Raw genomic sequence first — 24,134 nt, 5'->3', positions numbered from 1 at the left:
TGATTGAGAAACAATGTTGCAGTTAATAGTAAAAAATCCAGCGCTTGAGGTTACCTTTTAACCAGTAGTTGCAGGCAGTCGACGGAGGCGTCAATGAGAGCAATTGCTTTTGGGAGGGAAAGCTCGCCGCAGGGTTCTCCATTCAGCGACACCACCTCGTCCCCCTCGCAGATCCCGGCCAGGGACGCACGACCGCCCTCTTCCACCTATGGGATGGCAAACGGTGGTGAGTCACAATGACATGCCTCACAATATGTCTTTCTTTTTCCTTTACCTGGTGCTACACCAATTACTCAGGTTACTGTATTTACTGTAAGTAACAAAGGTGATTTTGGTGAACCACTGTTGCGTGATGAGTAACATTTCCTGAGATCTGAAGGCTTGTGTTAGCTTGCCAATTGAATACCTAGAGCTAGACTATCTCAGCAGGCTAATGCAGCCGTTTGCCACGCAAGATACCCAGGTTCAAACTCTACATTGACTCTAGGTCCCATTTTCAATTGGACATCTACTTGGATAAAAGACAGAAAACCTTCCCCATGGTTTTCTTGGACTATGAGGACAGTCATTCAAACAGTTTGAGTATGTTTAATCAAGTGGGTATCGGGTCCCTGGTCATTGGCAAGACTTAGGATGATGTTAGTGACGCGTTAAGCCTAGGCATTAGCTCTGATTCCAACTTGAGTCTTTGGGTCTCAGACAAGGTTACTCTTCAGGGAAGCTCAGCCAAAGTCTTCTGTTCCACTTGCAGTGAGGAGTCCAAAGTCAAATAAGGTCTTTATTGATACAAGTCCAAATGCTACAAATGTGTACCACTGCAGTACCGCTATTTAGATGTCATTAACTTAGATGACGGCACAACAATACCTTACAATACTAATCCACACCATACATTTTCGGTGCAACTGCTGACAAAAAGGTCAACATAGAAAATCACCACTGTATTCAAATGTTAACCCAATGCTCCCGTTGGCTACTATATCCAAATGCCAGTGTTACCAGCCAGTGTGGACAATCCTGACAGGTCATCTCTCCACATCTCTCCACTGTGACATCAGAGCACACAGTGTCCACCAGTGAACATACCACAACAGGTGCTCGTTGTGTGACCCAACAATGCAAATTGCTGCTTCGGTCAGAGCCGTAACCCAGACGTTCAGAATAGCCAAGCAGCAGGGGGTGTTTAAGTGCAGGAGTTACCACTGACCTTCTCTGGCACTTTGGATGACAGTGGTACTGTATCTACAGCTCCAAACCACGTCAACTCCATAACTCAATCATCGGTTGAGGTACAATAGCTGAACTAATAGGGAAATATATGGCATTGATACTTATTTAATATAACTGTGTCCCTTGTGTACTGTTGGCACAGTGATATTATGTTACTGTACTTATTGAAATTACATTTACCAATCTCTAGAATCTTAAGAGCAAGATTGCTAAATATTTGAGAAATACAATGTGGTGGATACATTTAGAACATGCTGAATGCACTGTAGATTATATAACATACTACTGCAATAACCCTTCACTTTATAAAGCTGTAGTAAATCAACTATAAATAGACTGCATCTAGTAATGGAGCGATACAATTACCACTGTGATAAAACTAAAAAGAGTGAAAGACATGTAAATACTCTACGTATGTGGTTATTAGTCAAATTAGTATGATTTGGAAAAAGTTAAAGGTGCAATGTGTGATTGCTACATCCATTTTTGGACTTTTAAATTAATGATATACATATACCCATAGATTATTGAAGAATATACCTTATAAATGCCTCATAAGCTTAGTTCAACTGTCATACCCCATTAGAACCCAAAGTATTTATTCTATTGTTTGTAAACAATGTAATTATTAATAAACACTGTATAGCTTTAACCCTTTACACTCGTACATGTATACGGGTTGAACATTTGGGCTGCACAGTAACATGCTATACATGACGTCAGCGCTCAGGCTCTGCGCCTCACAGCTCTGTATGGGTTTTGACTGACAGCCGTTCTGAACTTGAGCACCTCGCACGACAAGAAGTTGCCCCCATCCCTCCTGCTAATTGATGCCCACCTGACCCAGATTGCGATTTATAATGGGCTATTTATAATGGGCCGTAAACAACAACAGTTAAAGCAGTTAATTGCTTATGGTCAGTGCAGCACCTACTGGAGTGGCCAGTGTCGTTTAAATGGTGGTTCTTAAGGGGAGTGGAGGCCAAAAGGTATGCATAGTTATTCATTCAAATCCCACTCCTCTGTACACGTCATTGGCTTCCAGTCAATGACCACGGTGCTTGCCACGGACCAGCAAGGAGAACTGCCCCTCTCATCTTCAGGCTATGCTCAAACCCTACATTCCAACCCGAGCACTCCGTTCTGCCACCTATGGTCTCTTGGCAGTCCCACCCCTACTGGAGGTCAGCTCACACTCAACCCAGTCAAAGCTCTTCTCTGTCCTGACACCCCAATAGTGGAACGAGCTTCCCCCTGATGTTAGGACAGCAGAGTCCCTGTCCATCTTCCAAAAACATATGAAACCCTACCTCTTCAAAGAATATCTTAAATAAGACATCTGTCTTATCCCCCCGCAAATACGACTGTGATATGTGGCTGTCTCACCTAGCTATCTTAATATGAATGCACTAACTGTAAGTCGCTCTGGATAAGTGTCTGCTAAATGACTAAAATGTTAATGTAAACCGTGTATATAGCAGCAAACCATGCAAATGCAACAATCACTTTTAATCTCAGTTTGGTAGTAAAAATCTGCTTTGTTTTCTATTAAATTCTCCATTAAATCTGAAACTACTGTGTCAGTAATTGGATATTGTACAAATGACAAGAAAAAGTGGTTTGAAGCAAAATAACTGATGCATACTTAAGTATATCAATTCCAATGGATGATAAAGATCTGTAGTCAACTTTCAACAAAAGAGTAATTGAAACATTGCTTATCATTGAAGCAAGTGCCAACCTTTTCATGTCATCTGTATCCCAAAAATGTCATTAGTAAAGCCTTGATTGAAAGCATTGCCCCAATAAGATGTGACTTAAAGAATGGTGATATTGCAACCGTTTGAATTAATGTGTGGCCACATATGTAAAGGGCACCTCTACAGAACAGCTAATAGGTTGTGTTTTCCTCTCTTATAATTGGCTCCTAGGCCTCATAAAATGGTTCATTAATATGAGGGATGTATTAAGCAGAAGCGTGTCATAAAATGTTTACAAAAGGCAATTTACACAGCCAGGGGTAACGCATTGGTTCTATACATTTCAATAGGGGAGAGAAAATTGAAAAATTACTATGTACAGACATGGCATGTGGTCCTCTGTTGCTCAATTGGGAGAGCATGGCGTTTGTAATGCCAGGGTAGTGGGTTCGATCCCCGGGACCACCCATACGTAAAAATGTATGCACACATGACTGTAAGTCGCTTTGGATAAAAGCGTCTGCTAAATGGCATATTATATTATATTATTATGGCATGCAATAGTGTGAAGAGGAAAGTAACAGAAAATCTATTTTGACTTTGTAATTTCCTAAATCTCCTGGGAAATTACATATTTATATGCCCCATTTACTGTAAATTAATTCCAAACTGCGTGCAATGGTAAGCCAAATGCTCTGCTTCACATAGAAGGCATGCCAAACAGGAAATGCCCAACAATGACATGTAGGTCTATCCGACATTTACTAATAAAAAAATGCACTTTCAGAAAAATTGTTAATATCACGTAGCCATTGCAAACTATGTATCTTTGTATTAAATCCATGTTTGGCATCATGGACAGTTTAATTGTGAACAACTCTGAGTTCTGACAGTTCTCAGTTGTCTCTGACCGCCATAGGTCATATCTTTAATGCCCCTAGCTGCTGTGATAGTACTTCATTCTGAGAAGTCCATTTGTTTCATGACACCATTATCCAAAATAAAACAGTCACCCAAGCTCTTCCATTTGCTATATTTAAAGCCTGTGACCTTTGGTGACTGCAAACCACAACAATCATGTTCAGCTCTCCTTCCAAGCATAACAGGTTAGGCATTTATATACATGTAATTACCAGGGAGGATCCCCAAGGACTCTCTATGACTATTTAAACAACATAGCCCACATCTGTTTGAGGCTAACTGTAAATAACACTTTACCATGCCTTGTGGATTCTCCTAACAGCCAGTCAAATTAAAGTCTGACACCAGATTAATTGAATTGAGTGTGGTGTTAAACGCTTAGGGGACAAAACTGCTGAAGGTTCAACCTTTGTCAGTTTTGCTTTGTTGCTCTGTCTTAGACTTTGCAAGTTGCCCCAGTTTCCCAAAAGGGGATTCTTCAGGATTTTGGCAATGAGGCCCTTTATCTACTTCCCCAGAGTTGGATGAACTTGTGGATACCATTTTATGTCTCTGTGTCCCGTTTGAAAGAAGTTGGAGGTAGCTTCGCGAGCCAATGCTAACTAGTGTTAGCGCAAGACTGGAAGTCTATGGGTATCTGCTAGCATGCATTTGTCATTGCACTCAAATCACACCTTTTTTGTGTACATTCATTGTCTAAATATTATCTAAGGACATACAGCAGTATCATTACAAGGTTGTTGTTATTTGCCACTGACCACAAACACACCAGTCAATCCTGTTTTAGTTCATTGTTCACCTTTGGCTGGGTCACAATTTCTCATTATTCTAATTGATGATTAACATAATGCTGAAGACAATCGGGGAAAAAAAGTTGAATGGTTATCAAGGGACACAAATTCTGACAAAAACTGCATTTCCCATAGGAGTACTGCATGTTGTTCTTCTACGCTGGCACTAGAGGGCAGTGTACAGCCAGTGTAGGGGAAAACAGGTCATAAACTGCATGAACTTTGTGACTAAACTGGGAAACTACCTCATGTACTAAATGCAACAGTTCTGCACTCATATTCATAAAGAGTCTCAGAGTAGGACCACTAGGATCAGTTTAGCCTTTTAGAAAATAATGAATAAGATGACGTGGACTAGAGACCAGAGGAGGCTGGTGGGAGGAGCTATAGGAGGATGGGCTCATTGTAATGGATGGAATGGATTAAATGAAATGGAGTCAAACATGTGGTTTCCATAAGATTGTGTTTGATACCTTTCCATTTATTCCATCCCAGCCATTACAATGAGCCCGTCCTCCTATAGCTCCTCCCACCAGCCTCCTCTGCTGGAGATGCTTTATGAATACGGCCACAGTTTTATTCCATTAACGGGAATAATAATGTTTTCACAAATATCGTATGTAATGAATAAATTGATGTTTATATATGATCACATTTGCTTATTTTACACCATGTTGTCTCTACTCCCTTAAGTACAGAATTTGGCCTTTATTAAAACCATAGCTTCTAAAGGACAAATCTTGGCGTTGATCAATCCAGTGAATTACAACAAACAAAACATTTTTACACTTGAATGTGCCTCCATACCCCACTACCCCTAAAGACAACCACATGTTATTACACATCCTCTAAATATGTGGCCTTAACTTCCTGTCTCTACCTCATGTATCTTTCATTATCCTTACCTCAACTCTCTATTTCCTTTTACATTACTCATGGGAATACGGCATGCAAGTGGCAAGTAGCCTTGTAGTTTTGAAACTTTTGTAGGCTTATTTCCTTTTACATTACTCATGGGAATACGGCATGCAAGTGGCAAGTAGCCTTGTAGTTTTGAAACTTTTGTAGGCTTTTTGAATGGTCTTCAATGGGCAAAACTTAGCGCAATGGTCTTCATCGCAAAAACGTCATAAAAGGCATCTGGCAGTAGTAAATTCATCCACAAACACAAATATAATTGTATATATCTTATTTGACCGCATTTTCATCTTGAAACCCATCTTGAAGCCCATGCAAAAGATCAGGGACACCAACACGGAAGTACGATGTAGGAACGCGTCACTTGCATGGCATATAGGCCTTTTTGTTGTCACTCACTTTGCTCGTAACCGTGTCCCAGACAGTCGTGAAGAGGGCACGACAAAACCTATTCCCCCTAAGGAGACTGAAAAGGTTCTACAGCTGCACCATCGAGAGCATCCTGACTGGTTGCATCACTGCCTGGTATGGCAACTGCTCGGCCTCCGACCGCAAGGCACTACAGAGGGTAGTGCGTACGGCCCAGTACATCACTGGGGCCAAGCTTCCTGCCATCCAGGACCTCTATACCAGGCAGTGTCAGAGGAAGGCCCTAAACATTGTCAAAGACTCCAGCCACCGTAGTCATAGACTGTTCTCTCTGCTACTGCACGGCAAGCCAAGTCTAGGTCCAAGAGGCTTCTAAACAGCTTCTACCCCCAAGACTCCTGAACATCTAATCAAATGGCTACCCAGACTATTTGCATTGCCCCCCCCCCCCCTTTTACACTGCTGCTACTCTCTGTTTATTATCTATGCATAGTCACTTTAATAACTCTACCTACATGTACATATTACTTCAATTACCTTGACTAACCTGTGCCCCCGCACATTGACTCGGTACCGGTACCCCATGGATATAGCCTTGCTATTGTTATTTTTACTGCTGCTCTTTCATTATTTGTTACTTTTATTTCGTATTATTATATTTTGTATTTTTGTGTGATTTTTTTTGGGGGGGGGTATTCTTTCTTAAAACTGCATTGTTGGTTAAGGGCTTGTAAGTATTTCACTGTAACGTCTACACCTGTTGTATTTGGTGCATGTGACAAATAAAATGTGATTTTGATTTGATTTGATTTGAATTCCATGTGCTGCCTCTCGTATATTGTTTTGAGCCCGCCCAATCTAGCCAACTGCCTCTGTAGGTGTTCATTAAACCAGTCCCCATTCAAGCCAACATAGTACCAACATGACTCACACATATGTATACTGTACAATAATTATAATATCTGGTACTTCTACACAAATATCATTTCCATCACACTTACTATCAAACATGTCAGGGCATAAAGCTAAAAGGTTAACACTTCTAAAAAGGAAACAACCTGACAACCTGTGATTAAAAAACGAGATCTCGCTATATATACAGATATGTTTTATGGGTTTCTTTTATGAGCTGGCACCCTCTGCGGGATGGAAACAACCGGATGCATCCGGTTTTAAGGGGAAATGGAAAGAGCCTGTGACTGACTTCTGCTTGTTAACAAGGTGACATGTCATCTTAACTCCTCCTCCACGTTAATGGATTGGTTGAACAGTGCAGAAGAGAACCTCCCCCAACTGTTTTTTTCCTTTTCTTGCCAGGACCAGAAAGAAAGAAACGCCTCTCAGGTGTTTCTTTTACAGCTGCTATGTTAGGTTAATAAAAAAAACACTGCTACTCCTACTGCTCTCTCCTCGTCTGACCATGTGTTCTCGCATACCCCGAGAGCATCTGGTCAGCGGGGTGGTGGCACAGGAATCCTCATCTCTCCCAAGTGGACATTCTAAATTTTTCCCCTGACCCATCTGTCTATCTCCTCATTTGAATTCCATGCTGTCACAGTCACTAGCCCATTTAAGCTTAATATCCTTGTCATCTATCGCCCTCCAGGTTCCCTTGGAGAGTTCATCAATGAGCTTGACGCCTTGATAAGTTCCTTTCCTGAGGATGGCTCACCCCTCACAGTTCTGGGGGATTTCAACCTCCCTATGTCTACATTTGACTCATTTCTCTCTGCCTCCTTCTTTCCACTCCTCTCCTCTTTTGACCTCACCCTCTCACCGTCCCCCCTACTCACAAGGCAGGCAATACGCTTGACCTCATCTTTACTAGATGCTGTTCTTCTACTAATCTCACTGCAACTCCCCTCCATGTCTCCGACCACTACTTTGTATCCTTTTCTCTCTCGCTCTCCTCCAACACTACTCACTCTGCCCCTACACAGATGGTAATGCGCCGTCGCAACCTTCACTCTCTCTCTCCCGCTACTCTCTCCTCTTCCATCCTATCATCTCTTCCCTCTGCTCAATCCTTCTCCCTCCAATCTCCTGATTCTGCCTCCTCAACCCTCCTCTCCTCCCTTTCTGCATCCTTTGACTCTCTATGTCCCCTATCCTCCCCTCCAGCTCCGTGGCTTGATGACTCATTGCGAGCTCACAGAACAGAGCTCCGGGCAGCTGAGCGGAAATGGAAGAAAACTAGACTCCCTGCGGACCTGGCATCTTTTCACTCCCTCCTCTCTACATTTTCTTCATCTGTTTCTGCTGCTAAGGCCACTTTCTACCACTCTAAATTCCAAGCATCTGCCTCTAACCCTAGGAAGCTCTTTGCCACATTCTCCTCCCTGCTGAATCCTCCTCCCCCCCCTCCTCCCTCTCTGTGGATGACTTCGTCAACCATTTTGAAAAGAAGGTTGACGACATCCGATCCTCGTTTGTTAAGTCAAATGACACTGCTGGTCCTGCTCACACTGCCCTACCCTATGCTTTGACTTCTTTCTCCCCTCTCTCTCCAGATAAAATCTTGCGACTTGTGATGGCAGGCCGCCCAACAACCTGCCCGCTTGACCCTATCCCCTCCTCTCTTCTCCAGACCATCTCCGGTGACCTTCTCCCTTACCTCACCTCGCTGATCAACTCATCCTTGACCGCTGGCTATGTCCCTTCCGTCTTCAAGAGAGCGAGAGTTGCACCCCTTCTCAAAAAACCAACACTCGATCCCTCTGATGTCAACAACTACAGACCAGTATCCCTTCTTTCTTTTCTCTCCAAAACTATTGAGCGTGCCATCTTTAGCCAACTCTCTTGCTATCTCTCTCAGAATGACCTTCTTGAATCAAACCAGTCAGGTTTCAAGACTGGTCATTCAACTGAGACTGCTCTTCTCTGTGTCACGGAGGCTCTCCGCACTGCTAAAGCTAACTCTCTCTCCTCTGCTCTTGTCCTTCTAGACCTGTCTGCTGCCTTTGATACTGTGAACTATCAGATCCTCCTCTCCACCCTCTCCGAGCTGGGCATCTCCGGCGCGGCTCACTCTTGGATTGCGTCCTACCTGACCGGTCGCTCCTACCAAGTGGCGTGGCGAGAAGCTGTCTCCGCACCACGTGCTCTCACCACTGGTGTCCCCCAGGGCTCAGTTCTAGGCCCTCTCCTATTCTCCCTATACACCAAGTCACTTGGCTCTGTCATATCCTCACATGGCCTCTCCTATCATTGCTATGCTGACGACACACAACTAATCTTCTCCTTTCCCCTTCTGATAACCAGGTGGCGAATCGCATCTCTGCATGTCTGGCAGACATATCAGTATGGATGACGGATCACCACCTCAAGCTGAACCTTGGCAAGACGGAGCTGCTCTTCCTCCCGGGGAAGGACTGCCTGTTCCATGATCTCGCCATCACGGTTGACAACTCCGTTGTGTCCTCCTCCCAGAGTGCGAAGAGCCTTGGCGTGACCCTGGACAACACCCTGTCGTTCTCCGCTAACATCAAGGCGGTGACCCGATCCTGTAGGTTCATGCTCTACAACATTCAGAGAGTACGACCCTGCCTTGCACAGGTCCTAATCCAGGCACTTGTCATCTCCCGTCTGGATTACTGCAACTCGCTGTTGGCTGGGCTCCCTGCCTGTGCCATTAAACCCCTACAACTCATCCAGAATGCTGCAGCCCGTATGGTGTTCAACCTTCCCAAGTTCTCTCACGTCACCCCGCTCCTCCGCACACTCCACTGGCTTCCAGTTGAAGCTCGCATCTGCTACAAGACCATGGTGCTGCCTACGGAGCTGTGAGGGGAAAGGCACCTCCGTACCTTCAGGCTCTGATCAGTCCCTACACCCAAACGAGGGCATTGCGTTCATCCACCTCTGGCCTGCTGGCTCCCCTACCTCTGCGGAAGCATAGTTCCCGCTCAGCCCAGTCAAAACTGTTCGCTGCTCTGGCACCCCAATGGTGGAACAAGCTCCCTCACGACGCCAGGACAGCGGAGTCACTCACCACCTTCCGGAGACATTTGAAACCCCACCTCTTTAAGGAATACCTGGGATAGGATAAAGTAATCCTTCTACCCCCCCCCCCCTTACCCCAACCCAAACCCCAACCCAAAAACAAAAAAACAAAAACAAAAACCTATTTGTAAGTCGCTCTGGATAAGAGCGTCTGCTAAATGACGTAAATGTAAATGTAAATGTTAATGAGCTGGTAACCATCTGATAAAACAGTGTGACTCCGGCCTGGGTTTAAAATCAAATCAAATCAAATTGTATTGGTCACATGCACGTGTTTAGCAGATGTTATTGCGGGTGTAGCGAAATGCTTGTGCTTCTAGCTCCGACAGTGCAGTAATATCTAACAAGTAATATCTAACAATTTCACAACATATACCCAATATACACAAATCTAAGTAAGGAATGATTTAAGAATATATACATATATGGACGAGCGATGTCAGAGAGGCATGGACTAAGATACAATAGAATAGTATAGAATACAGTATATACAGTTGAAGTCTGAGGTTTACATACATCTTAGCCAAATACATTTAAACTCAGTTTTTCACAATTCCTGACATTTAATCCTAGTAAAAATTCCCTGTCTTAGGTCAGTTAGGATCACCACTTTATTTGAAGAATGTGAAATGTCAGAATAATAGTAGAGAGAATTATTTATTTCAGCTTTTATATCTTTCATCACATTCCCAGTGGGTCAGAAGTTTACATACACTCAATTCGTTTTTGGGAGCATTGCCTTTCAATTGTTTAACTTGGGTCAAACGTTTTGGGTAGCCTTCCACAAGCTTCCACAATAAGTTGGGTGAATTTTGGCACATTCCTCCTGACAGAGCTGGTGTAACTGAGTCAGGTTTGTAGGCCTCCTTGCTCGCACACGCTTTTTAAGTTCTGCCCCACAAATGTTCTATAGGATTGAGGTCAGGGCTTTGTGATGGCCACTCCAATACCTTGACTTTGTTGTCCTTAAGCCATTTTGCCACAATTTTGGAAGTATGCTTGGGGTCAAAAAGTATGATCTTTGTCCCCATGTGCAGTTGCAAACTGTAGTCTGTCTTTTTTTATGGCGGTTTTGGAGCAGTGGCTTCTTCCTTGCTGAGCGGACACCAAAGTACGTTCATCGCTAGGAGACAGATGGCTGCGTGGTCCCATGGTGTTTATACTTGCATACTATTGTTTGTACAGATGAACGTGGTACCTTCAGGCGTTTAGAAATTGCTCCCAAGGATAACCAGACTTGTGGTGGTCTACAATGTTTTTTCTGAGGTCTTGGCTGATTTCTTTTGATTTTCCCATGATGTCAAGCAAAGAGGCACTGAGTTTGAAAGTAGGCCTGTGGATGTATTTCAAGGCCTACCTTCAAACTCAGTGCCTCAGAGCCTCTTTCATGGGAAAATCAAAAGAAATCAGCCAAGACCTAAGAGAAAAATGGTAGACCTCCACAAGTCTGGTTCATCCTTGGGAGCAATTTCCAAATGCCTGAAGGTACCACGTTCATCTGTACAAACAATAGTATGCAAGTATAAACACCATGGGACCACGCAGCCGTCATACCGCTCAGGAAGGAGACTCGTTCTGTCTCCTAGAGATTAATGTACATTGGTGCGAAAAGTGCAAATCAATCCCAGAACAACAGCAAAGGACCTTGTGAAGATGCTGGAGGAAACAGGTAAAAAAGTATCTATATCCACAGTAAAACGAGTCCAATATCGACATAACCTGAAAGGCCACTCAGCAAGGAAGAAGCCACTGCTCCAAAACCGTCATAAAAAAGCCAGACTACAGTTTGCAACTGCACATGGGGACAAAGATCATACTTTTTGGAGAAATGTCCTCTGGTCTGATGAAACAAAAATACAACTGTTTGGCCATAACGACCATCGTTATGTTTGGAGGAAAAAGGGGGATGCTTGCAAGCCGAAGAACACCATCCCAACCGTGAAGAACGGGGGTGGCAGCATCATGCTGTGGGGGTGCTTTGCTGCAGGAGGGACTGGTGCACTTCACAAAATAGATGGCATCATGAGGAAGGAAAATGATGTGGATATATTGAAGCAACATCTCAAGACATCAGTCAGGAAGTTGAAGCTTGGTCGCAAATGGGTCTTCCAAATGGACAATGACCCCAAGCATACTTCCAAAGTTGTGGCAAAATGGCTTAAGGACAACAAAGTCAAGGTATTGGAGTGGCCATCACAAAGCCCTGACCTCAATCCTATAGAAAATGTGTGGGCAGAACTGAAAAAGCGTGTGCGAGGAAGGAGGCCTACAAACCTTACTCATTTACACCAGCTCTGTCAGGAGGAATGGGCCAAAATTCACCCAACGTATTGTGGGAAGCTTGTGGAAGGCTACCCGAAACGTTTGACCCAAGTTAAACAATTTAAAGGCAATGCAACCAAATACTAATTGAGTGTATGTAAACTTCTGTCCCACTGGGAATGTGATGAAATAAATAAAAGCTGAAATAAATCATTCTCTCTACTATTATTCGGACATTTCACATTCTTAAAATAAAGTGGTGATCCTAACTGACCTAAGACAGGGAATTTGTACTAGGATTAAATGTCAGGAATTGTGAAAAACTGAGTTTAAATGTATTTGTGAGTGTTTTAGGTTCGAAGTCAAATTTCTTTAGCCTCCTGAGGTTGAAGAGGCTCTGTTGCGCCTTCTTCACCACACTGTCTGTGTGGGTGGTCCATTTCAGTTTGTCAGTGATGTGTATGCCAAGGAACTTGAAGCTTTCCACCTTCTCCACTGCGGTCCTGTCGATGTAGATAGGGGGGTGCACCCTCTGCTGTTTCCTGAAGTCCACGTTCATCTCCTTTGTTTTGTTGACGTTGAGTGAGAGGTTATTTTCCTTGTACCACACTCCCAGAGCTCTCACCTCCTCCCTGTAGGCTGTCTCGTTATCGTTGGTAATCAAGGCTACTACTGTTGTGTCATCTGCAAACCTGATGACTGAGTTGGAGGTGTGCTTGGCCACACATACATGGGTGAACAGGGAGTACAGGACTGGGCTGAGCACGCACCCTTGTGGGGCCCCAGAGTTGAGGATCAGCGAAGTGGAGGTGTTGTTTCCTACCTTCACCCCCTGGGGGCGGCCCGTCAGGAAGTCCAGGACCCAGTTGCACAGGGCGGGGTTCAGACCCAGGGCCTCGAGCTTAATGACGAGCTTGGTGGGTACTATGGTGTTGAATGCTGAGCTATCGTCAATGAACAGCATTCTTACATAGGTATTCCTCTTGTCCAGATGGGATAGGGCTGTGTGCAGAGTGATGGCAATTGCATCGTCTGTGGATCTATTGGGGCGGTAAGTAAATTGAAGTGGGTCTAGGGTGTCAGGTAAGGTAGAGGTGATATGATCCTTGACTAGTCTCTCTAAGCACTTCATGATGACAGAGGTGAGTGCTACGGGGCGATAGTCGTTTAGTTCAGTTACCTTTGCTTTCTTGGGTACAGGAACAATCGTGGCCATCTTGAAGCATGTGGGGACAGCAGACTGGGATAGGGAGAGGTTGAATAGGAGCCATCTGTGTGCAAACGGCCATATATGGAGACCTCCTGTGAGCCTGTGTTTGGACTCGTACCTCTCTATGGGAGGAAAGTCTGCCTGGACCACCACAGCACCACTCCTCCCTCCTCCAAAAAAGGAGGGGAAACATTTAATTTCTTTCCCCTCCTGAGCCATAGTGATACGCACATATGTCAGACAATATTCTGGACCGGACTGTGTTGCCACTGTTACATTTCAGTCTTGGGTTGCTTATAAAAGGTTCCTCAGGTTACTGTTTATGCTGAGCTTGAATTGTTATTTTTCATCTGTTTCTATTTTGCTCTTGGTATGGAGAGATAAACAAAGGAAACACTCCGATGCCTTTTAGTATTAATAAGAGTGTGAGAGGTTTGAATCTGTCATTCAGATTACAGTGCAGCTTTCAACACAATCTCGTGTAGTTACAACGTGGCATTTACCATACATAAAGACTTTAACAGTCATAAATGTTATATTGCCAGCTGTAGAGCCAAAATTAGATGATTGATGCTCATGGCATGCTTGACTGCACCTTTCTCAAATGTCCTACTTTTTAGTGTCTTAAACACAACACAAAACCACAGGAAATACAAGACTGTGCATTGAACACATAGCTTCAGGCAGTTTCATGCAGCTTTAAGCAATTATGTTTTCAAATCTCAGGCAAACATTTTCTAGCTGTCTTAAAGCTAGCGCTGGCTACTCGTGAAATGGCTAATGACTGCCACTGACTCTATATGCTGTATTTAAAGGTGCACTCAATAACTTCATATAAGTTCATCAGTGGTAACCTAAGGTACTACAAACACATTCAGCCCACAGACCCAAAAAAAAGATAAGTGGTTACATCTGTAAAGTGAAGCTTCTGGAGTAACATAAAATAACACTAAGCTGTGTGTTTGCTGTATGCATTCATTTAATCGATAAGGCAATGCATACTGTATAAAACAAAATCACTCAACTTGATATCAAGGTTTTCATTTTTTTTCACAGGAAGGACAAGCACTGATTGGCCACCACAGTGAAGTCCTGCAGTCACCACTTTGGATTGGACAGAGCCATTTGTCTCCTGCTATAACTCTACGACTGCGAGGGATGCGTGAGAAAAGGGTATTTGATAGTACAGCATCTTTTAATCAAGCTCGTGTGGTCCAACATTAGGACTAATGCACAAGTAACAAAAGGCCTCTATACTCTCAGGGCTGGTTTCCCAGACACAGATTAGGACTAGTCCTGGACTAATAGGATATTTCAATGGAGATTTAGTCTAGAATACCGGTCCAAAGAAGGGTAAGACGGCTCTCACCCAGGAGCGATATTCCCCAAAATATGGGAAATGAATTTACTGCCCTCTTTTGAAATGACTTCAGCCCTCCTCCCTGTAATGACATTGCTATTTACTCAAAGGGAGTCAGAAGGTCTTTATTTTAAGAAAACATTTATTCTGGCCGTCAGACAACAGGGTTGACTTGATACGCAGTGACATATCTCAGTAATTGGAAGGCCCAAATAGCCCTATCCATACACTTGCTGCTATCTGTGCAGACTACATAGGAAGGTATCTTGAGGGTGATTGTCCGCCTGTCTGGATTCAGCTTGGACACAGAAACAGGGCAACATACTTATCTCATAGGATTTAACCATGTTGGAGTAGCGTCACTGGCCCTTTCAAATAAGCTGTAGCGCAAACTGAATCCCAATTAACTATATTTTTATATTGTCATAGCAACCCATCTAGCCAAGGTCAGGAAGTAGCCTTCATGGATGAATTCCCAGGGCGTTTTTCATCTCATGCATTTTCGCATGCCTGCATGTCTGCCTGCCTGTCTGCCTGTCTGTCTGTCAAGTGATATCATTTCAAGGGGCTGTAGAAATCAAAGGACTCAGTTTGCCACAACTCCCTGCAATGTGACAGGAAATCCCACCTGACAGTGATTAATCAACATCACCATGAGAGATAGGGAAAGAGAAACCCCAAGTTAGTTTGGTATGGTGCAAGTCTTGTAATGTTTCATTTTATGATTAATTCAGTAGCTATATCCAACCTGAAAGTATTTATTTGGTCTCTTTATGCTCTGGGTCTTTTCTTTGGAGTTTATGTTCCCCTCTGTATCAGAGGAGGCTGGTGGGAGGAGCTATAGGAGAATGGGCTCATTGTAATAGCTGGAATGGAATTCATGGAACGGAGTCAAACGTGGTTTCCATATGTTTGACGTGTTTGATACCGTTCCATTTACTCCATTCCAGCCATTGCAATGAGCCCATCCTCCTATAGCTCCTCCCACCAGCCTCCACTGCTCTGTATGTATTTCGACAGTGAAGCTAAAATTGTAAATTTGGCTTTATACTCCAGCATATTTTATTTGATATCAAATGTGTCATATGAGGTGACAGTACAGAATGTCACCTTTAATTTGAGGGTATCTTCATACACATCTCAGGTGATGAACAAACAAACCGTGAGAGCCATGCACAGACACGTGCTTTGAAGTCTGTGATAAATAGTACTTTCCTGTGGATATTTTGTTTCAAATTTCCAACGGCATAAGGACGAACACAGCGGACAACTGGTAGAGTAAGTTCAAATGAAGTTTATTCAACATTCCGACTTGTAAAGGGACTGTTCTGTCTTCTGGAATCTATATTTTAGCGACGAGGGTGGAGAACCGCACACTCAGAAGCGTAGATGCTTGACGTCAGACAACTGTTGAGGTCTGAACACATCTGACAAACCTTTATTTGCGTGTAATGTCCCTTTAATTGCAGGTGTGGTCCAACTAAACCTACACTACAGTGTTGTACTAACACTACAATGTCAAAAGTGGATGTCAGTCAAAATAGACGTACCATGTTTCACAAATTCTGTGTGTGAGGATTTTGAAGACACCCAAGTGTTTAGTATAATATAATTTCCTGATGCGAAAATACCTCTAAAATCAAGGTCAGTAATGTGGGATTGTGTTTACACTTAATCAGTTTGGGAAATGACATGGAAATAGACATGCTGGCTACAACATGTGCCATGAATAAAAATGACAAATCGGTCACACTTTATTTGGATAGTCCCATATAGATGATCTACAGATGGTCATACTATCTGTTGATAAGCAACTGCTTGCTAAGGTTAGGTTTAGGGTTAGGTTTAGAATAAAGGTTAGGGTAAGGGTAAAGGTTAGTATTAGGACCAGGGTTAGGATAAGTGTTAAGGTTAGGGTTAGTGGATAGTTAGTTGAAATGTTGTTGACGGTTATTACCCCTACTTATTGAAATTTGGCTGCATTTCAGTCACACGAAAGAGTTTCTGCACCTTTAAAAAAATATATGTGGGTTGTGACTTCACCAACTTTGTTCTCGAGCCAGGACTCCCAAAATGTACAAAATAACTTCCCATATATGGGAAACTGCCTCTTGAGAGTGTAGAGAGACCCCCTCACACTGTGGTCTACTGCATGTCAGTACATTGAAAAATCACTTTCTCCTTGGAGAGGGAGCCCTGCTCACACCTAATTCAACAGAAGCTTTGAATAACTCCAACTAATCAGACATGAAAGTGCCCTACCTCTGACAGTGGAGTATTTCTCATAATCTTGGTATGTTAGCTTTTTAAACTTTTACTGACAGCTCTTGACCCGCCCCCGCCCTAACCCTCCTCAAAAAGTATTGAGACAAGCTAGAAGTTATGTCTTCCAGATGACTTGCTGTTAGCATGAGGTCACTCTTCAGATATCCTCGACTGAGGCGTAGACTAGCAAGAGACGTCTTCTATTGACATTTCACATCAGCACAGGCAACATTTTTACAGCTAAGCTAAAGAAGACATTCACACAGGACTTATATAACAATGTGCTCAGACTTTTAGCACCCTAAAAATACTGCAGTAGGGCACTTCCCTACAAATCTAATTCACCTTTTATTTTATTTACTATTTCAATTTACCCCTATTCTCTATACTACATTAGAAAGGCCTCCTTCACAGCTGCCTTGCCTAAAAAAGACCCATTATTGCTGTCTGGGGTGAAGTAAATAAGTCACTTTGCTATATAGCAGTCATTTTTGGAATGTCAACACGTTCCCCAGATCTGTAAAGAACAAGGTTTAGAGCAAGACTTTAATTGTCTAAAAATGGAAATCCAGTTGCTTGACTTATTTATAGATGACCTTACTGGAGTGGCTATGGACGAGTGATGCTTATCATGGATGATATAATACAGTAATGTTTTTCTATGTCAAAGTTATTACTTGTTTGTCAATGTCCCAAATAAATTAACTAAATCAATTGAATGTCAGCATGAAGTAATAGAATCAAAGATGACTTCAGTTGAAATTGAATGACACAAAAAGCATTTTCTAAATAGCCATATGTCAGTGAAACGTTGCATGTCCAGAAATGTACAGTGGGGAAAAAAAGTATTTAGTCAGCCACCAATTGTGCAAGTTCTCCCACTTAAAAAGATGAGAGAGGCCTGTAATTCATCATAGGTACACGTCAACTATGACAGACAAATTGAGAAAAAAAAATCCAGAAAATCCCATTGTAGGATTTTTAATGAATTTATTGGCATATGATGGTGGAAAATAAGTATTTGGTCAATAACAAAAGTTTCTCAATACTTTGTTATATACCCTTTGTTGGCAATGACACAGGTCAAACGTTTTCTGTAAGTCTTCACAAGGTTTTCACACACTGTTGCTGGTATTTTGGCCCATTCCTCCATGCAGATCTCCTCTAGAGCAGTGATGTTTTGGGGCTGTCGCTGGGCAACACAGACTTTCAACTCCCCTCCAAATATTTTCTATGGGGTTGAGATCTGGAGACTGGCTAGGCCACTCCAGGACCTTGAAATGCTTCTTACGAAGCCACTCCTTCGTTGCCCGGGCGGTGTGTTTGGGATCATTGTCATGCTGAAAGACCCAGCCACGTTTCATCTTCAATGCCCTTGCTGATGGAAGGAGGGTTTCACTCAAAATCTCACGATACATGGCCCCATTCATTCTTTCCTTTACACGGATCAGTCGTCCTGGTCCCTTTGCAGAAAAACAGCCCCAAAGCATGATGTTTCCAACCCCATGCTTCACAGTAGGTATGGTGTTCTTTGGATGCAACTCAGCATTCTTTGTCCTCCAAACATGACGAGTTGAGTTTTTACCAAAAAGTTATATTTTGGTTTCATCTGACCATATGACATTCTCCCAATCCTCTTCTGGATCATCCAAATGCACTTCAGACGGGCCTGGACATGTACTGGCTTAAGCAGGGGGACACGTCTCGCACTGCAGGATTTGAGTCCCTGGCGGCGTAGTGTGTTACTGATGGTTGGCTTTGTTACTTTGGTCCCAGCTCTCAGCAGGTCATTCACTAGGTCCCCCCGTGTGGTTCTGGGATTTTTGCTCACCGTTCTTGTGATCATTTTGACCCCACGGGGTGAGATCTTGCATGGAGCCCCAGATCGAGGGAGATTATCAGTGGTTTTGTATGTCTTCCATTTCCTAATAATTGCTCCCACAGTTGATTTCTTCAAACCTAGCTGCTTACCTGTTGCAGATTCAGTCTTCCCAGCCTGGTGCAGGTCTACAATTTTGTTTTTGGTGTCCTTTGACAGCTCTTTGGTCTTGGCCATTGTGAAGTTTGGAGTGTGACTGTTTGAGGTAGTGGACAGGTGTCTTTTATACTGATAACAAGTTCAAACAGGTGCCATTAATACAGGTAACGAGTGGAGGACAGAGGAGCCTCTTAAAGAAGAAGTTACAGGTCTGTGAGAGCCAGAAATCTTGCTTGTTTGTAGGTGACCAAATACTTATTTTCCACCATAATTTGCAAATAAATTCATTAAAAATCCTACAATGGGATTTTCTGGATTTTTTTTTCTCAATTTGTCTGTCATAGTTGACGTGTACCTATGATGAAAATTACAGGCCTCTCTCATCTTTTTAAGTGGGAGAACTTGCACAATTGGTGGCTGACTAAATACTTTTTTGCCCCACTGTATGTTCAGTTTTCATAGTCAATGTCTTATTTGTTTTCAAAACAGAACAGGACCGAACTACGAAAACTAAATCTCTGAAACACATATACCCAGAGGCTATCATACCTTTATAAAAGCATTGAAGTTACGGTAGCATGTTAAGAGTGTTCGTCCGGAAAAACAAAGATATTCCCTTTGATTGTGCTCCATGACACTGAACAAGTGCCAGGCACTTAAAGCTCGGTGATAGAGGATTTCTCCCACTCTTTGAATACCAACCTGACTTTTATGAGATTATTCTGACCTTCATGTTGGGGAAGCTACTCTGAAAATATACACTGAACAGAATAGAAACGCAAATTGTAAAGTGTTGGTCCCATGTTTCATGAGCTGAAAGAAAAGATCCCAGAAATGTTCCATACACACAAAAAGCTTTTTTCTCTAAAATGTTGTGCACAACTTTGTTTACATCCCTGTTATTGATCAATTCTCCTTTGCCAAGATTATCCATTTACCTGACAGGTGTGGCATATCAAGAAGCTGATTAAACAGCATGACTATTACACAGGTGCACTTTGTGCTGGGGACAATAAAAGGCCACTCTAAAATGTGTAGTTTTGTCACATAGCACAATGCTACAGATGTCTCATGTTTTGAGGGAGTGTGCAATTGGCATGCTGACTGCAGGAATGTCCACCAGAGCTGTTGCCAGATAATTTAATGTTCATTTTTCTACCATAAGCCGCCTCCAACGTCATTTTAGAGAATTTGGCAGTACATCCAACCGGCCTCACAACCGCAAACCACGTGTAACCACGCCAGCCCAGGACCTCCACATCTGGCTTCTTCACCTGCAGGATCGTCTGAGACCAGCCACCCGGACAGATGATGAAACTGTGAGTTTGCACAACCAAATAATTTTTGCACAAACTGTCAGAAACTGTCTCAGGGAAGCTCACCTGTGTGCTCGTCGTCTTCACCAGGGTCTTGACCTGACTGCAGTTGTGAACAGAGAGCCCCATGGTGGCGGTAGGGTTATGGTATGGGCAGGCATAAGCTACGGACAACTAATACAATAGCATTTTATCGATGGCAATTTGAATGCACAGAGATACCGTGACGAGATCCTGAGGCCCATTGTCATGCCATTCATCCGCCTCCATCACCTCATGTTTCAGCATGATAATGCACGGCCCCATGTCGCAAGGATCTGTACACAATTCCTGGAAGCTGAAAATGTCCCAGTTCTTCCATGGCCTGCATACTCACCAAACATGTCACCCATTGAGCATGTTTGGGATGCTCTGGATCGATGTCTACGACAGCGTGTTCCATTTCACGCCAATATCCAGCAACTTCGCACAACCATTTGAAGAGGAGTGGGACAACATTCCACAGGCCACAATCAACAGCTTGATCAACTCTATGCGAAGGAGATGTGTTGCGCTGCATGAGGCAAATCGTGGTCACACCAGATACTGACTGGTTTTCTGATCCACACCCCTACCATTTTTTAAAGGTATCTGTATTTCCAGTCATGTGAAATCCATAGATTAGGGCCTAATGAATTTATTTCAATTGACTGATTTCCTTACATGAACTGTAACTCAGTAAAATCTTTGAAATTGTTGCATGTTGCATTTATATTTTTGTTCAGTGTAGTTTACCAAGCTACCAATTACTTCACACTGGAAGAAGTTGAAGCTATCCTTAAGACAAATATAGTTTACTTTTCTAAAATTACTCTGAAAAGGTAGTTCACTACATTAAACTGCTTAGTGGAAAAGTATCATACCTAAATCTAAAATGTCATAGACTACACTTAGAAAAAAGGGTTCCAAAAGGGTTCTTCAGCTGTCCTCTTAGGAGCACCCTTTTTGGTTCCAGGTAGAACCCTTTTTGGTTCTACCTGGAACCTGAAAAGGGTTCTACATAGAACCCAAAGGGGTTCTACCTGGACCCAAATGGGTTCTTCAGAGAGTTATCCTATAGGGAGAGCCGAAGAACCCTTTTAGGTTCTAGATAGTTTATTTTCCATTTGCAAAAAAAAAATGGTGTGTAGTTCCAGTAGTTCGCTACACCGCTACATGGCAAAAACATAATTAACTACTGAAAACACTACCAAGATTGGAATTTGGTTCAACTACCACCAAGCTACTAACAAATAGTTAAATTACTAGTTGAACTACTGTACATGTAGTTCACTCCTCCCCAACACTGTAAACACTGCAATGCTGTTTAGGACTGTTTAGACAACCATCAAGTTTGCTGATGACACAACAGTGATAGGTCTGATTACCAACAACAACAAGACAGCCTACAGAGAGGAAGTGAGTGCCTTGGCGGAGTGGCGCCAGGAAAATAACCTCTCTCTCAACGAAGAAGCTGATCGTGGACTACAAGAGACAGCAGAGAGAGCACGCCCCAATAGGTATGTCCGGCCGTTCAAGGCTCACCTTTCTAGTGTAGCAGTTTTGGCTATTTCAGTCAGACTTCAGGTTATGCTTTTCACATGGTATCATGTGATTTAAAAAGTATTGGTAAAGCAAAAAAAAAGGCAAGGTGGAAGAAATCATATTGGCGCTCGAAGGGAGCAATATTGATCCAGGCAGTGGATAGCTCTTTTAAAATGTAATTATGACATTCTATGCAGCCCTTTCCTGCAGTCAAATCACCTAGTGGCCTCATGGGTGGAATGTTATTCATATTTTTCATAATTTCACAATTAACAAACATTATTTCAAAAACCCGCCGAAATTCTGGTGTTTCTATGTCAAACGATTTTGTTATATTTAAGTATTCTGTGATGTATAAAAAGTGTAATATTGGGATGCAAACTCAAAATTGAATACGTTTCAACTCCATAATACAGGTATCTTCTTTTTTTTAAAGCCCATAACCATGTGTGTGAGGTGTGTACTTTGTTTCAGAGTAGATTTGTTTAAGACTACCAAGAAATGTATTTAGCCCACTGCAGTAAAAAGGAATTAGGCCATCTATGAAATGCTGTGTAGTCTACACTATTCTGTAGATAAGAGTGGAGGTGCTTCAGTAAACTACTTACAATGCTTTCACGATGAGTAACTTTGCCTAACTTAGGCCAATGAATAGTTCAGTGGGCTAACAGCCTCAGGGCCAGTTTCCCGGACACAGATTAAGCCTAGTCCTGGACTAAAAAGCACTTTCAATTAAGATTCTCCATTAAGCATGCTTTTTAGACCAGGACTAGGCTTAATCTGTGACTGGGAAACCACCACGTAGTGCTTTGTAACTTGGTGACATCAATCCTGTCTGAGTTTCAACGTCTGTCAAAAAAGGACCTTCAATTCTTCAATATTTGGTCCATCGTTTCCTGGAGTTCCAGTTACAGAGTTTAATGGCTGTGATAGGAGAAAACATAGAATGGATCAACAACACTGTAGTGACTCCAAAACACTAACCTAAATGACAGAGTGAAAAGAAGGAAGTCTGTACAGAATAAAAATATTCCAAAACATGCATCCTGTTTGCAATAAGGCGCTAAAGTAATACTGCAAAAAAAATTTGGCAAAGAAATTAAATTTTTTCCTGAATACAAAGTGTTATGTTTGGGGCAAATCCAACACATCACTGAGTACACCATTGTTCATATTTTTCAAGCATGGTGGTGGCTGCATCATGTTATGGATATGCTCGTCATCGGCAAGGACTAGGGAGTTTTTTTGGGGGATAAAATAAAACGGAATAGAGCTAAGCACAGGCAAAATCCTAGAGGAAAACCTGGTTTAGTCTGCTTTCCAACTGACACTGGGAGACAAATTCACCTTTCAGCAGGACAATAACCTAAAACTCAAGGCCAAATATACACTGGAGTTGCTTACCAAGATGACATTGAATGTTCCTGAGTGGCTTAGTTACATGCAGTTTTGACTTAAATTGGCTTGAAGATATATGGCAAGACTTGAAAATGGCTGTCTAGCAATGATCAACAACCAACTTGACAGAGCTTGAAGAGTTTAAAAAAGAATAATGGGCAAATATTGTACAATCCAGGTGTGCAAAGCTCTTAGACTTACCCAAAAAGACTCACAGCTGTAATCACTGCCAAAGGTGATTCTAACATGTATTGAATCAAGGGGTTGAATACTTATCTAATCACGATATATTAGTGTTTTATTCTTCATTCATCTTTAAAGAATGTTAGAATTTTTCTTCCACTTTGACATTCAAGTATTTTGTATAGATCGTTTAAAATAAATGAAAAATCCATTTGAATCATAATTTGTAACACAACAAAATGTGGAAAAAGTCAAGGGGTCTGAATACTTTCTGAAGGCACTGTAATGACTAAAATTGTCCTAAAACCCAGAAAATGGCTACAAGTTAGGTTTGGGTCAGTGTTGTGGGTCCACTTAAAATGTTACTTAAGTGGAAGTACCTCCACAAAGCTTAGGAACCCTAAGTATTTAGTATTTCATGAAGTATTCAAATATTTATTGGATCAGGATTTTTTATTGGGCTGCCCATATATCACTTCCACCTAAGTTAACTTTTAGTGCAAGGGAAGGCAATTGCTTGCAAGTGGTTCTGATGGCCAGAACAAATCAATGTCTCTCAAGAGTCTAAGACCCCCTCAGAAGCCCCCTCTGCATAGTATTGTGTAGCCAGTAATACGGATTAGGCCTACTGTATGAATCAACACGTGGTTGGTTGAGCAATTAGGCCT

General features: G+C 42.5%; 1 protein-coding gene across 2 annotated transcripts in view; it reads right to left on the bottom strand.

Moving 5' to 3' along the window:
* Positions 1 to 24,134, bottom strand: part of LOC121571188 (synaptopodin-2) — a 40,886-nt gene that overhangs the window by 15,638 nt on the left and 1,114 nt on the right. For both annotated transcript variants that reach the window (XM_045221812.1, XM_041882539.2), the window contains exon 2: positions 55 to 206. In XM_045221812.1, coding sequence (XP_045077747.1) covers positions 55 to 206 — 152 coding nt within the window. The remainder of the gene's footprint in view (positions 1 to 54; positions 207 to 24,134) is intronic.

The sequence above is a fragment of the Coregonus clupeaformis genome, chromosome 8, assembly GCF_020615455.1.
Source record: "Coregonus clupeaformis isolate EN_2021a chromosome 8, ASM2061545v1, whole genome shotgun sequence".
In the NCBI taxonomy this organism is placed as follows: Eukaryota; Metazoa; Chordata; class Actinopteri; order Salmoniformes; family Salmonidae; genus Coregonus; species Coregonus clupeaformis.
The sequence above is the reverse complement of the archived record's forward strand: the minus strand, read 5'-3'. Positions and strand labels throughout refer to the sequence as shown.